The sequence below is a fragment of the Chrysemys picta genome, chromosome 7 (assembly GCF_011386835.1).
Source record: "Chrysemys picta bellii isolate R12L10 chromosome 7, ASM1138683v2, whole genome shotgun sequence".
NCBI lineage: Eukaryota > Metazoa > Chordata > Testudines > Emydidae > Chrysemys > Chrysemys picta.
The window spans coordinates 94,612,468-94,628,396 of NC_088797.1; the positions used below are offsets into that span (position 1 = coordinate 94,612,468).

General features: G+C 39.8%; 2 protein-coding genes across 3 annotated transcripts in view; one reads left to right on the top strand and one right to left on the bottom strand.

Annotated features, from left to right (window-relative positions):
• Positions 1-14,727, top strand: part of LOC101948768 (lipase member M-like) — a 35,924-nt gene extending 21,197 nt beyond the window's left edge. For both annotated transcript variants that reach the window (XM_024107276.3, XM_005292554.4), the window contains exons 6-10: positions 1,062-1,198; positions 4,803-4,943; positions 7,601-7,672; positions 11,557-11,628; positions 13,266-14,727. In XM_024107276.3, the coding sequence (XP_023963044.2) occupies positions 1,062-1,198; positions 4,803-4,943; positions 7,601-7,672; positions 11,557-11,628; positions 13,266-13,499 (656 nt within the window). In that variant the 3' untranslated portion in view covers positions 13,500-14,727. The remainder of the gene's footprint in view (positions 1-1,061; positions 1,199-4,802; positions 4,944-7,600; positions 7,673-11,556; positions 11,629-13,265) is intronic.
• Positions 1,549-15,929, bottom strand: part of ANKRD22 (ankyrin repeat domain 22) — a 32,107-nt gene continuing 17,726 nt past the window's right edge. The window contains exons 6-7 of the mRNA XM_065552047.1: positions 11,284-11,353; positions 1,549-1,675 (exon numbers count right to left, since the gene is read on the bottom strand). Coding sequence (XP_065408119.1) covers positions 1,617-1,675; positions 11,284-11,353 — 129 coding nt within the window. The 3' untranslated portion in view covers positions 1,549-1,616. The remainder of the gene's footprint in view (positions 1,676-11,283; positions 11,354-15,929) is intronic.

Genomic DNA, 15,929 nt, shown 5'->3' on the forward strand with positions numbered 1-15,929 from the left:
ACTAGATGACCTCCTGAGGTCCCTTCCAACCCTGATATTGTATGATTCTAGGCACCTTTGAAAATCCCAGCCTTAGAATACAAATGGTATTATACATCTTCTATACATAGGCATTGTTAAGGCCATTTTAATTGCTCTTTAAAACACTGTGGAATTGTTTGAGTACTCACAGTATAGTGTGTTTCTTTTTTATCTGAACATTTGCCTGCCCTTGTGAATTTAAGTCACAGTTTTAATAGTCTTTTAAAGATAGTTTTGTTTGTGAACAATTAAATAATAGGCAAGTTATATGTTATATAGGTAGGGTCTCTGCTCTAAGGGTTAAATGTAAAAGAAATCAAATGCAAATCCAAACCTCCTGAGAATTATATTACAGTACTATTGTAAATTTACAACCCTATGCATAGTGCTTTAGAAACCGAGCATCATAAAACTCAGAAAATATTTTATGGGAATTTTGGAAACTTGATAGGAAAGATTCTGGAATCATCAAGAAATCTGGTTAATAGAAAATTTGGTTCTACATCAAAATGAGTTGAAACTATAACCTGACTCATGGCCACCTGAATCCATCTGAACAATATCCCAAAACTTAATTTTTCCCAATGAAGACTAAATGGAGATTTAGGATGAACATTTTGCTGTGATAATCTAGAATCACAGGGCTGTAAGGGACCTCGAGAAGTCATCAAGTCCAGCCCCCTACACTGAGGCAGAACCAAGTAAACCTAGATCATCCCTGACAGGTATTTGTTCAACCAGTTCTTATGAACTTCCAATGATGGAGATATTCCACAAGCTCCCTAGGAACCCTATTCCAGAGCTCAACAACCCTTATAGTTAGGAAGTTTTTCCTAATATCAAACCTAAATCTCCATTGCTTCAGATTCAGCCCGTTACTTTTTGTCCTACTTCAGTGGGCCTGGAGAATGATTATATGGCATTTGAATAGATAAAAGGCTACTTATAATTTTTAACCTTCAGTTTGCTGCATGGTAACGGTTTATTTTAATTATGGATGATAGCTTTGCAGTAATACAAAATAATTTGTATTTTCTCAGGTTTTGTAGCATTTTCCATTAGGCCAGACTTGGCTCAAAGAATAAAAATGTTCTTTGCTTTGGGGCCGGTAGCCACAATTACATTTGCCAAAAGCCCTGCGATAAAGTTTGCCTGTCTTCCTGAAACACTTCTCAAGGTATGTCATTCCTCCACCTATAGGGACAGATTGTTGGCTTCAACTCCACCTGATCTGCTCTGCCTGAAAAGAATAGCCAAGAATTCCTCCGGGAATCCTTGGGTGGTGCACAGCTGTGTACCCCGTGCTCCCTTTCTACTGGGGGACATGTCAGGGGCTAGAAGAGTTAGGTGGAACTGGGAAGTAAACTCAGCACAGCTGAAAATCTGGCCCTGAATATTTGATTATTCAAATATTTCTATGATGGACTTGGAGCTGCTCTACAATGATTTATGAATATTGCATGTTGTCCTGTTTATTGGGGTGTTTTCTGAATGACTATATTGGTTTAACTCAACAAGAGTCTGTGTGGAAAAACAGGCAGGAAAGAAAAGAATGGCTCAAGACAATTCACGCCTCAACAAATACTCAAGAGTTGTTAGGAGACAGTTGCAATCCTATTGCCTCTGAGGATTTTACTTCGATCACCTTCTGAGCCTAGAAGAACAAAAGAACTATAATAGTTTTAAAGAGAGAAGTGGTAGGGGAACAAGGACCTTACTGGGACCCTGGGACACAGGACCCTGGGACACTGGCCTGCCTACTTATCATCGCAGGATGGCAAGTCTATACGTAAGATAGATATGCTTATAGATGGTTTTAAAATCATTTTTTCTCTAAAAGCCTTGTTCCTACTGCAAAATAAATAAATCCTTCTGTCTAAGAAGGCTGGTCACTGTACATCACTAATCACAGACTCCTGAAGGGAAGAATTGCAGGTGCCCAAATCCAGTCAGAACCACTGGAGACCCATGTTTGAGATGCAGAGGACTGTAGCCCAGGGCCAAGTCTAAGAGTGGGAGAATTATAAAATTATGTCCCATAACAGAAAAAAGTCATGAGGCCTGAAACCTGAAAGGTGCACCCAGAGAGACCAGACATGGGACAGAGGTGCAGCTAGTCCTACAGCCATGACAATTTAGAATTCTATTTCTCTGTTTATGGGGGGAGGTAAAAGTTACACAGGAACGGCTTTTCCTGGGGCCCCATGAGAACTGCCCCCTTTGGCCAGCATGTACATACATATTAACTCAATGGATACTAGTGTTCTATATTTTTAAAGCAAACCTGAGAATTATCAGATTGGAAGTGATTTCAAAGGAATCACTATCACAACGCTGGTGTGGGCTTGAAGACTATCATGGAAATACTGGTTGTGGTTCTGTAGTTAAGACTGAGTTGAGATTTAAATTTAAAGCTGGAATTCAACCACTTTGCTACAGATGACGACTGCAGAGTATCATCCTCAAAATGACAGCTCTTATTTTTTGAGTACAGTATGAATTTTCTGAGAATTTAAAAGTAAATCCTTTAATTTTGAGTTTAAAATTAATTTTTTTGTCCCAAATGTTCTTAATAGAATAATGCAGACACTTCAGACTTCCCAGATAGTTAAAAAATCACTGAAATCTCATAACCTCATTGAAGCTGGTGGCTACAGTGTCCCCTGTCCCCCGCATCATTTAAGATGATAGAAACAGTTAAGTTCTGTTGTGAAGTAATAGTGAGCTCTACCCAAAACACACCCAAAGCCACTCAGGAATTTGAAGTTGCCAGATATTGTCTGAATTTGTGTATGTGTCTGTGAGAGAGAGAGAAGCAGAGACGCACATAGAAACAAATAGAGAAGGAAGCTCCAGACACAGCCTAGCATGTGGCCCCAAGAGAAGTCTAGAAAGAGTTTTTGGAGAGGGTGATGGGCAAAGAGGGGCTTGCAGCTGTGAGCAAGGAGACTATCTCCTGCTGTTTTGGTTCTCTTGTGTTCAGAGAAACAGAACTTTTCATATTCTTTGTAAATAAACTAGATTGCATCAAAGTTCCTCGACTGTATCATAAATTTCTCCTCCCAAATTTTTGCTAACCACTTGGATCAAAAGGGGTTGTGTGGTCCTTTAAGAAATGTAGCATTTGAATCAGGTTGCTTTTCTTCCAAATGATCTTAATAACAGAATAATGCAAACTCTTCAGACTTCTCATATAGTTAAAATTATTGAAATCCCCTACACTGGCTACATTTGAAGACCTTTTTTTAGGATAATCAGTCATTTTTTGCCATAATTCATCCTAACTGAAAGTTTCTCCTTTAGCAGAGGCTGACTAATTTTCTACTTCACATCATGACACGAAGCTGGGATGTATGTGTGCAGAGGAATGGGGGGGGGGGGGGAAGGAGGAGCAAAAGGAGGAGGGGAAATAGTGTGGGTGTGTGCATACAGAGGAACGTAGATAACTCAGTGTGGATGACAATGGCCATTATGCCCTGGCTGCTTTCTGCTGCTCCAGAGAAAAAGCAGTTAGAGGCTATCAATGAATCTGGCCCTAAATGTTAAAATAAAGATTTATGGTTGATACTTCATTCTTCAAATTGGTAGAAATGTACATCATAACATTTTCTTTGGTTTTCTTCTCTGTGTGTTTATGTGTGAAATATTTAACAACTTAAAAAACAAAGGAAATTCCTAGATAAAAACTTGTTAAACTGGAGCTATGTTGAGAGGACATATCAGTAGCTTAAGGTAAAAACATTATAAGGATACTGTAATTATCCCATAAACAAGCTTTACAAACTATAAATCCCATTCCCTCCACCTCTCCACCCCAAAAATTGTACAATGTGTCTTAAAAATCAATATAATCTAATCTGGGAAAACAAACACTATTATGGACAAACTATAAATACACCTCTACCCCGATATAACTTTGTCCTTGGGAGCCAAAAAATCTTACCGCGTTATAGGTGAAACCGTGTTACATTGAACTTGCTTTGATCTGCCGGACTGCACAGCCCCGCCCCCCCGGAGCACTGCTTTACCGTTATATTTGTTATATCCAAATTCGTGTTATATCAGGTCTCGTTATATCGGGGTAGAGGTGTACATAGTTATTGCGTGGCATCACTACATGGCAGAGCACTTTGTGTGCCTTACATTTGCATTGCTATACCTTAACATGTTTGGATTTCTCTAAAGTGTAGCCTGAATTCTGAATTTCCTAGACTTGAAAATCTTGTTTGGGAGATAATTATGATATCTCTGAAATGTTTTTACTTTTAAATTATTGCTCTCAGCCTTAACTCCAGTTTAGTATAATTTTTTTCTGGGAATTCTATCTGATTAATGATATGGTTAGGGCAGAGTAGAGAAGCTTGTATACGGTTTGTGCTGTATCTGTTCTGAGGCTAAAGAACATCAGACTCCAGGGCTCTCTGTCTCACATGCTCCTTTAGAACTAGAGCAATGAGAGAATACAGAGTAATACTTTGCTTGCTTGTATATGGTGAGTGTTAGTGGCAATGAAGAAGACTGCTATATTCTGTAATCAGGCTTACAACCAACTGAAATATATTCTGAAACAGAGGTCATTGACTTGGGAATGGATAGAGAATTTCCTTCATGATTATCACTCTGTAAACTAAGAAAGGTCAGGATTAGGGCTGAAGTATTACAGAATGGCAGAGGGTTTCATCAAGCTCTGAATACTTAGCTCATATTCGAGAGTAAGGTGGCAACACATCTGTATGAAATGGAACTGTAATGAGACAGCTACTGAATAATTTTCTTTTCAGACTGTATTAGGAACTAAAGGATTCTTTCGTCAGAATGAACATCTGAAAAAGTCTTTTACCCTATTGTGTACCAAGCTGGATAAGTTTTGTGCATGTTTCCTTTCTTTTGTGGCTGGGCATAATGAGCAAAACTTAAATATGGTAAGTATGGACCAGACTATTTAAAACAAATAATGCTCAAATAATTTCTGAGTTAAATAGTGTTTGTGCCCTGTGTGTATGGCACATAGCTACTTTCATGTGGGAAATATATTCCTAGTACTTGGCCTAACTCAGTGATGTTCTGAGGGAATAAGAACTTCTTGGTGACTTTGGCCAATGCCAAGGTGGCTTTTAACTAGTGATGGGATCAACCAGAACACTAGGTTCAAACCTACCAAAGCAAGTTGGGGTGAGAGTCTGAATCCAATCCTGGATCCAGATTTCACAAATGTCCCTATCTGGTTGATACAAGCCCCTGGGTCTGAACACCACTTACCCAACTGCAAAGGTTAAAGATCCAGAGCCAATTTGGCAACTGGGCCATTCTCTAATTTTAACCTGTAAATGACATGTCCATAATACTTGCTCTCTTTTCTTAATCTAAGATTCATTTTACCGTTATCCTGTCTATCCGTGGGCTCATTCTTGCCCTCAGGCTACGTGGCCATGCAGGAGGAGGAGGGGGGAAGAAGCACTCCATCCCCTTCTGCTCGTGTGGCATCTTAGTCTTGCCTGGATCATGTGTGTAAGGTACAAGGGTAAGAAGAAGGTGTCTGGGCCTGCATGCCCAATGCTTTCTTCCCTTCGTGAGCTAGAAGTTAAGGAAGTGTGCGGAGTGGGTGGAACCATAGTTCCATGCTCCATCCCTGCATATACCAGCCAGCTGAGCTGTATGGGGGCAGGGAGAGGGCAAATGTACTGTGCTCTGAAGGAAGCAGGAAGAAACTGAGCCTCTCCAAAGTTTACTGTAACTAAACTCATGTAAAGAATGGAACAATTTTCTCTCGCCATAAGGCTAATAATTAGAATCACGGTAGTGTCTTAAAGCCAAAATTATAAAATAAACCCTACCAAGGTCTGTCTCTGACCTAAAACATTTCATAAGTTCAATGTAAAAAATTAACCACAGAAAGATGTTATAGCGATTTAAAACAGCCATATCAGGAAAGGGCTAGCCTTTCTAAATGGTGAAGTTAAACAATTAATTCTTTTTCTGACATTGGGTATGTCAGTAATGTGACTCTCAATCCAGAACCAAATTTGATGGAAAATATAAGTTATTGTCTCACAATAGTAAGTAATTGTCTTTGAGTATACTAATATAGCTAGAAAATATATATATATACATAAAATTATTTTTCTTCCTTATTCGTGGAAAAAGGAAAACACATAGTTAATTAAGTCTTTGTTATTAAATATATATGTATATGGGATTTTTTATGAGGTCGGGCATGTACCTGTTTTGAAAACTCTAGTTTTTATATTCATTTAAAATTATTTGTATCACAGAAACTGTGTTTATTCAAGTATCAGGGGGTAGCCGTGTTAGTCTGTATCTACAAAAACAACAAGGAGTCTGGTGGCACCTTAAAGACTAACAGATTTATTTGGGCATAAGCTTTCGTGAGTAAAAACCTCACTTCTTCGGATGCATAGAGTGAAAGTTACAGATGCAGGCATTATATACTGACACAAGTGAAGTAACTCCCTGCTCTCCATGTGTCAGTATATAATGCCTGCATCTGTAACTTTCACTCTATGCATCCGAAGAAGTGAGGTTTTTACTCACGAAAGCTTATGCCCAAATAAATCTGTTAGTCTTTAAGGTGCCACCAGACTCCTTGTTGTTTGTGTTTATTCAGTAATAGTGACTTCACATAACAGGGATTCCCTCTAGTGGCCAAAATGCCACCTGTAAATTCTTAGCATTAAGTCAATTATTTTGTAGACTTGTTCATAAGTTCCCTGTTTTTATATTTTAAGGGTAACGTGTTCTCATCTTTTTTCATTCAGTGGTGAAACTGGTGCTTTCTAGCTTTAGAAACCTGGGAGTGGGGGTTTGACTTCTTAATGCAGCATGTGGCATGGGTCACTTGCTGGTATAAATTAGCCCTGGTCTACACCCTGGGGGTAGGGGGAGAGGGATCAATCTAAGTTATGCAACTTCAGCTACGGGAATAATGTAGCTGAAATCGACGTACTTAGATCTACTCACCGCGGTGTCTTCACTGCGGTGAGTCGACTGCTGCCACTCCCCCGTCGACTCTGCCTGCGCCTCTCACGCTGGTGGAGTACAGGAGTCAATGGGAGAGTGCTCGCGGGTTGATTTATTGTGTCTAGTCTAGACGCGATAAATCGACCCCTGCTGGGTCAATCGCTGCCTGCCGATCCGGCGGGTAGTATAGACAAACCCTTAGAGTAAATGTGGGTGGATTCTCTTGTAACTTGAAGTCTTTAAACCCTGATTTGAGGACTTCAGAAACTGAGCCAGAGGTTCTGGGTCTATTACAGGAGTGGGGTGGGTGAGGTTCTGTAGCCAATAACATGCAGGAGGTCAGACGAGATGATCATGATGGTCCCTTTTGGCCTTAAAGTCTATGAGTCTGAGTCTAACCAAATGGATCCCACATTGATAACAATTAGTAAATGGTATCAGAGGGGTAGCCATGTTAGTCTGAATCTGTAAAAAGCAACAGAGGGTCCTGTGGCACCTTTGAGACTAACAGAAGTATTGGGAGCATAAGCTTTCGTGGGTAAGAACCTCACTTCTTCAGATGCAAGAAGTAGTAAATGTTTAGTAAATGTTTTCTTTTCAGAGTCGGTTAGCTATGTACGTTGGACATTCGCCTGCTGGGACATCTGTACAGAATATCTTACATTGGCGCCAGGTATTTCTCAGCTTTTCACTTGTAACTGCTGTGTATTGTATGTAGTATAAGTGTACTTGATACTCTGAAACAAAGTCAGGGCTACTGTGCTAGGCCTAGATCCATAAAGGTATGTAGGTGCCTAAGACCCAATGTTAGGCTCCTCTGTGATCCACAGAATGCCTGCTTAGCTGCTGCCTGACTCTGTAGGTGTCTAAACTCACTCAGCACCTAAGTCTTCAGTGTGAAAGTTCCCTGTGTACGTATGTTGCTGTCTCTGGGTATGCGTGCAGCTTCCTCATTCTAGGTCCCGGATGCCTATCTCCCATATAAGCTCCAGAGTGAGCCACAAATGGGGAAGATGTTCACCTACCTGTCTTGCCTGCAGGGCCTGATCCAGTGGACAAGCTCAGAGGCTGCCTGTTGGATCAGATTCTGTTCCAAAACTGGGTGAAGAGGTAGAGCCCACCTTCTAATTCAGTGGTTGGAACATTCACTCAGGCCTGATCGGGGGGGAAAGGTTTTAAACAGAAGAGTGCTGTAACAGCTGGGCAATGGGATAGTCTGATGTGGGTCTCTCTCAATCTCTCCTGTTGAAGTTCTTCCCATGAAAGTCATTGGAGCAGGAGGAGTGGATCCTCGGTCTCCCACCCCACAGCTGCTTGCTCTAACCAGCAGGCTACAGAGTTATTCTCACTCTCTTTGTGCCTGTCTTTAAGTATCAGAGGGGTAGCCATGTTAGTCTGGATCTTTAAAAAGCAACAGAGAGTCCTGTGGCACCTTTAAGACTAACAGATGTATTGGAGCATAAGCTTTCGTGGGTGAATACCCACTTCGTCAGACGCAATGTAATGGAAATTTCCAGAGGAAGGTATAAATATGCAGGCAAGAATCAGTCTGGAGATAACGAGGTTAGTTCAATCAGGAAGGGTAAGATCTTCTGCTAGCAGTTGAGGTGTGAACACCAAGGGAGGAGAAACTGCTTTTGTAGTTGGCTAGCCATTCACAGTCTTTGTTTAATCCTGATCTGATGGTGTCAAATTTGCAAATGAACTGAAGCTCAGCAGTTTCTCTTTGGAGTCTGGTCCTGAAGTTTTTTTGCTGTAAGATGGCTACCTTTACATCTGCTATTGTGTGTCCAGGGAGGTTGAAGTGTTCTCCTACAGGTTTTTGTATATTGCCATTCCTGATATCTGACTTGTGTCCATTTATCCTTTTACGTAGTGACTGTCCAGTTTGGCCAATGTACATAGCAGAGGGGCATTCCTGGCACATGATGGCATATATAACATTAGTGGACGTGCAGGTGAATGAACCGGTGATGTTGTAGCTGATCTGGTTAGGTCCTGTGATGGTATTGCTGGTGTAGATGTATGGGCAGAGTTGGCATCGAGGTTTGTTGCATGGATTGGTTCCTGAGTTAGAGTTATTATGGTGCGGTGTGTGGTTGCTGGTGAGAATATGCTTAAGGTTGGTGGGTTGATTGAACTAACCTCGTTATCTCCAGACTGATTCTTGCCTGCATATTTATACCTGCCTCTGGAAATTTCCATTACATGCGTCTGACGAAGTGGGTATTCACCCATGAAAGCTTATGCTCCACTACATCTGTTAATCTTAAAGGTGCCACAGGACTCTCTCTGTCTTTAAGTAGTTATCCATAGTGGAACAGCTTCAACAGGAGAGACTGAGGGAGCCCCCATTAGATATCCTATAACTCAGAGGTTAGAGAACCCTCCTGAGAGGTAGGAGACCCCATTGAAAGTCTCCTGCCCCCACAGGCAGAGTGGGGAACTGAACCTGGGGCTCCCACATTGCAAGTGAGTCGCCTATCCAAAGTTATACAGTGGGCACCACCACCTGCTAGGTTTGGTGTGGAACAAAGCAGGCATCTAACATTCTCACAAGAAATGACTTAGGCACCTAAGCTACCTGATTCCAGGCAGTAGCTTCCCAGCTGTGAATCGCAGGCAGAGATAGGCTGGATTTAGGTGTCTATCTCTGAGAGAGGAGCCCGGCTTAGAACATATTTCTTCCATCAGCATCTTCCATTGGCTAACTTAGGCGGCTCCCTGGCTAATGTACTGGCTTTTGTAGATCACATTCTTAGAAGCCTGCTCCTCACATTCCTTGCATAGGAGCAGAAGACACGTAACTCAGGCTACGTGGTTCATGGTGTTGGCCAAGTGATTTTCTAGGAACTTAACAGTTAGGCATTACATCACCCAAGTTTCTTTGTGGATCCAGGCCTTAGAGACTTGCCCAACTTGTCTTATCACAAATTATCATTTACTTTGCTAGACAGAGTGTTGTTTATCACAACAATTTTTACAAAAGCCTTAACCCCTGAGATTTCTTCATGACACATTATGCATTTAGGAATTGGACATTAGAGTCAGGAGCTTGCACGCTTAGTTTTTTTATAGTTGAAAACATTTTTTTTTGAAAGCTGTATAAGTGAAATAGAGCATATTCCATGTAATTTGAAGGTGTTAAGGTCCTAGGTGTCGAATTCCCACTGATTTCAAATATCTGTAAAAATCTGGCCCCAAATCACTTGTGAAAATGAGATTTGGGGTTCCTAAGTCACTTAGGTGCTTTAAAAATTTTTACCCCTGCTCTCACCATTACCTGACTGGGATTGATCGTGTACCAGTTGGAAATCAATGGTGAAGGATCCAGCCCATTATGCATAGAACAAAGCTGGCACATTCTAAAGATTTTGATCTGAAACTGCAAATAAATATCCTTGTTTTCCTCTATTACAAATAATAGAATTCAGATGTAATGTACAGTGCTCCTTATGTGATCTTTGGGTTTTCATTAAAAATTGACGTCAGCTGGAATGCCATTAATATACATTACCAGAATTTAAACCTTAAACCTAAAAGGAAGAGGTAACAAGGTTGCTGTAGGATCAAACTGATAATTTCTTGAATTTTCTCTTAAAAATGGCAAAATCTTTTAAAACAATCTCCATAAGGTCAGTAAGAATTTGAATGGGTCAGTACAAGGAATTTTGATAAAATCGTGTTACATATCTTGTCTCCCAAATAGAAATACAAACTGTTAGTGACTTTGCCTAATCAAAGAGGCCATGATTCTGCCACCCTTATTTCATTGGGTCGTAGTACCTTACTATGTGAGTAGTCTCCTTGATTTCAACTGAGCCCAGAATAGTCAAGCAATTATCACAAATGGCTGGTTCACCACCCTTAGGATAAAAATTGTTTTCCTGCATTCTTTCTAGATTAAGATGCAAAATATGCCCCTCTGCGGGAGACTGCAGCTGTAACTTCCTACATGCTTATACAATGCTTAGCGCCAAGGGCCTCTGACCTGGCTAGCCTCTAGGCACTACTGCAATATAAATGTTAATATACCGATTGCATACATATCTATCTAACTAACTGAAAATAGCCAAGACTGGTAAATACAATGGGCCTGATTCTGATCTCACTTACACTAGGTGTAAATCTGGAGTAACTGAAGTCAGTGGAGTTACTCCATATTTACATCAATGGTTCAAATTTCTCTCAGGTATAACAACTGAAGTCATTGGAGTCACACAAAGGAGCAATCTGGCCTACTGTTTGGTTCCTTAAAGTCCTTCAGTATCTATAAATACTTACATGGGAAGGAGAATTCTGATAGCAGTTGGCTCTTTAATCTAGTGGACAGAGGTGTAATATGATCCAATGGCTGGAAATTGAAGAGAGATACACTTGGGTTAGAAGTAAACTACACATTTCTAAAAATGAGGGTAGTTATCCACCAGAACAACGTGAGAGCAACATTTGGCTCAAAGTTTTAACAGGATGAAAGATGCTGTATTCTGCTCTCTATCCCCTGAGCTATCCAGACGTTCACTATAGTTATAACTCTTTATATTATATAATTAATAGGTATTGTATTCAAAGCAATTGCAAGCTTATGACTATGGCTCTAAGGAAAAGAACATGGAGAAATACAATCAGGTAGGTTAACATACTTTACTAACATACTTGTTGAAAAATGCTGTGAGCTTTGAAGAAAAATAAAAAAAATTGAGGACTGGAAACCTCAATTTTTAGTACTATAAAGGAAAATTTCTATAAGATGTGTCAATGGTACCTTACATCAGTGAGGTTAAAAAGTATATATAAATAGATTGTGTTTGGATAGTTGTGGGTGAAACTGTGGAGAAAGGTGATTTTATGAATATATGTGGACATGTCCAATTATTAAAGGTTAAGATACATAACCAAATATTACAAATGGATGGAGATTTATTACCAAATGATCCTTTGATAATTCTCCTGGGATTTTCCAGTGGGAATAGTCACAGGCAAAGGAATGAATCTCTGACCTGGTAGTAGCTGCTAGACTATTGGCAGTGTCTCATTGGGAAAGGCAAAATTAGAGGATGGTTCAAAAAACAAAACAAAATCCCGGAGATGAGAGGATTATTGTTATGGAGAAACTAGTGCATCAAGTATGCATACAGCAACACTCAGACATACTACATTCACTCACAAAACACCCATCTGATTTGGCAATTCTTTAATAAATGTAATAGACTTGCTTTGATTGTTAACAAATAAGACAGAATTGTCTTTCAGTTGAAGGAAATCCCCAGAAATCACATGCCCTGAGTTGTGTGAGGAGGTTCATCCTCTAAGATGGTAATACCCTGCCAGATAGAAGTGTCTTTTGATGCTATCCTTGCATACTGCATCTTTTAACAGAAAGTGAAGAATCCATTTTGGCTGTGGCAATGATACTTCCTAAATATACCATTTAAAACCAAAGCAATGTAAAGCACACATCCTTTGCTACCAAAGGTAAATTTAAAAGAGTTGTGCGTGTGTGTGTGTGTGTGTAACTACAGGAAGGAAAGACAATCCTGTGGTTAAGGCAATTGATTCAGACTAAGGAGACCCAAATTCACAGATTTCCTGTATGATCTTGAGCAATGCACTTAATGTCTCCCTCTGCTCCAGTTTCCCATTGGTAAATTGAGATTAATAAGAATACTTCTTTATAGGATTGCTGTGAAGATGAATTCATTAAGGTTTGTGAGGTACTGTGATTGTACCAAAGAAAAGCCTATGGATTAAAAAAAAGTGGTCTAAAATGTCCCATTTTAATTAGCAATAAGCTGCAACAGTCTGGTTTATGGGCAAATGGAGCATAAGAAATAAAATGGTTTGTATTTTTCTCAATGCATCGCAGTCCTACAAGATGTGAATAGAATGTTAGGATATATTAAGATGATACAACTATATTTTCTTACAAAATGTATAACATGAACCAATGTACTTTAACACCTGTATGATAAGCATGGTTATTAATCTTTTGAAACTGATCACTCTAATTTTAAGGTTTATCCCTAATCCAGATATCAAATTGCTGGAGAATTTTCATTCCTGTATTATGCAAAAATCCAGGAATAGGGTTGTTGCAATTAATGGGATGAAAAAGGGACCAAGAAAGCAGGTTTTATTATTACTATTTTTATTTTAGCAGATTGTGAAAGCAAGAAAATAGGCCTCTGTCTCTCCAGAATTTGTTTGTTAAAAAATTGACGTAGCTTTACAGGTTTTCATTTCTAATCCATTTCCCTTTTTGCCAGACTACCCCTCCTATATACAAGATAGAAGAACTGAAAATGCCCATTGCTATTTGGAGTGGTGGACGTGACTTGTTTGCAGACCCAAAGGACGTGGCCGCATTACTCGGTCGAATTACTAATCTCATTTACCACAAGCATTTTCCTGAATGGGAACATCTAGATTTTACCTGGGGTCTTGATGCAGCTAAGCGCATGTATGTGAAAATCATTGAGCTGATGAAGAAGCATCCCTGAAGCCACACAGTGGTTCCTGAGGTTGAATGATTTTATCCTTCTCTTGTGCTCAGCAATATAGGGATGGTTTTCTTTCCTTAAAGTTATTAATCATGGGATTAATAAAGGCTTTATGGTGACTGGCTTGTATTTTACTACATTTGTAACTCTACTGTATTTTCCAACCTGCTGGTGAATTTCAATAAATAGGGAACTACCTCAGGAAGCTGAGATACATTTCCAAGAGGAATCTGTTTTGAAGCTACAAAAGCAGTCATGTATATACCCCATGTAATACTGCAGGGGATCGCTTTCTTTGAAATGTTTTAATCTCTGTCATATAGTCTATCAGTGGGTGATTCATGACAATCATCCAGTTCCAGACAATAGCATTTCTTTCATCGCTTTAAAAACACATGTTTTTTAGTGGAAAGCTTTTAAAGAGATTGTCAAAGTTCTTAGGTCAAAAAAAATTAACTTTGGCGCTTGAGAATGATTCCCTTCATAGCCTCTGGTGACCTCACTCAACTTCTCTTTCAAGTTTCCTATTTGCAAAATGGGAATAATAGCTTACCTTGTAGGGATGTAGTGAGAATTAATTTGTTAATGTTTGTAATGTTTAGGGATCAAAAGATCATAAGTGCTAAGTTTTATTAGCTCATATTGAAAGATTTATTTCAGCTTTCCGGGTATTCATAAACTTTTCCAGCCAATCCACACTATAGCAAGAGTCATGCTAAAAATTCAGATACTCTATTTCCATGAGCAGTTTCGATGTGGTAATTACTAACCAATAGGCACAAACTGAAATATGTGTTACTGTTTAGGCTTGGCTAACTACCAGGGGTGAGTTCCTTTAGTCAGTAATGCAGCTGCAAGCAAGCTGTGAGCAGACTCAGCTGTTTGGTGCTTTCAAGTGAGTGAAGTTATTGGTTCTGTTTTCAGTTCTTTCCGTTAAAAATTTCATATACTTCTGTTTTGTTGCCTTAGGTGATTCTTTCAGTGGGTTTAAGATGCTGAAAAATTAAATCTGTTCCTGCTGGGATATATTCTTGTCTTAAAAACATTGTAGGGAGACGGTGGGGCTTTTTATATTATTAACAGCAAGAAACTGGGAGGTTATGGTATGATTAACTTGGAAAACATGCAACAGGTACATAATCAAGGCAATACATTGTGTGTACTTATTCTTTGAGTTATGATTTGTGATTTAAGACGTTGTTATTAATAAATAAAAAACTCAATCATCTCCTGGTGATGTCCCTGGGTTAGCTGTGTCAGTATTAATTGTTCGATCTAATATAAGAATGCAAGTTCTCTTACTGCATATCCAATAGTTTCTGGACTAGTGGGGATGAGGAGGGATGTTCTATCAATAGGGGTATCTGAGCCTCAACAAGAGTTAGGTGTTTAAAAAAGCCTTGATTACTGTTATGACATTAAACATTTTATCCCCATGGTTTTGAAGCCAATCTCATGCCCCTTCAGGTGTCTAACTTGAGATTTTTGAACATGCAGAGGTGGCAATAGTGAAAACATCATTCCATAAGTGTGATTTTAAATGAAATAATTGATGGAAAGGGACAGATTTTTCATTTTAAGATTTTTGTTGGTTGGTTGTTTTTACCAAAGATGAGTGAGGGGGAGACACACAGCAGATGCAGCAGCCAGAAGTAATATTAAGCCCTCCACATGTATTGCAAACATAAAAGAAAATAGTCACAAGCCAGAAAATTACATCCACACGTTTTCTTGAATTTTCACTGGACTTCCAAAATAATTGCAAATATCACCTGCTTTTCTTTCTTTATTAGAAATGGTATCTGTCTGCCTTTTGGCCACCTTCTTTTCTAGCTCAGCCCCACACCTGTCAGCTCTCATGCAAACATGTTAGGCTGGCAAACATTTTCCTTTCTTTTACATTTCTTAGCTGAGGCGTCTAGGCTGCTCTATGGAAGTTGCGTCTCTTAAGTCTTCCAGATGGTAATCCTATCAGGCAGATATGGACAAAACCTGTATTTAGAGCCTCTGCTCATGTAGTAAGGCCCTAACCCCCCTTGCTCTGGCCTGCATTTCTAACCTTACCGCATATCACATTCCCCTCTCTAGGCCCCCAGTAATGCCAGTATTCACTCCCATTATGGTCTCCCCTCCCACTACCACCTCGTCTTTCAAGAATGTCCTTTTTCTCAAATATATGTCAAACAAAATATGCTTCCATGCCCTCACCTGAAGGTATAAGGGGTATGGCAGTGGAGGAAAGGGATGTGGAAGAACTCCAGTCTGCCAAAGCAATTCTCCATTGATTTTCCATTAAGGACCCTAGGCTGGTGAAATTTGGAGCTGCCCGAGGAGTAGCTTTAAGCATCACTGGCACTGACCCAGACCTGAGAACCAGGAAGCCGTAAGCAGCTCCCCGCTGCCACTCTGCTCCTCCTGCACTGTGTCTCA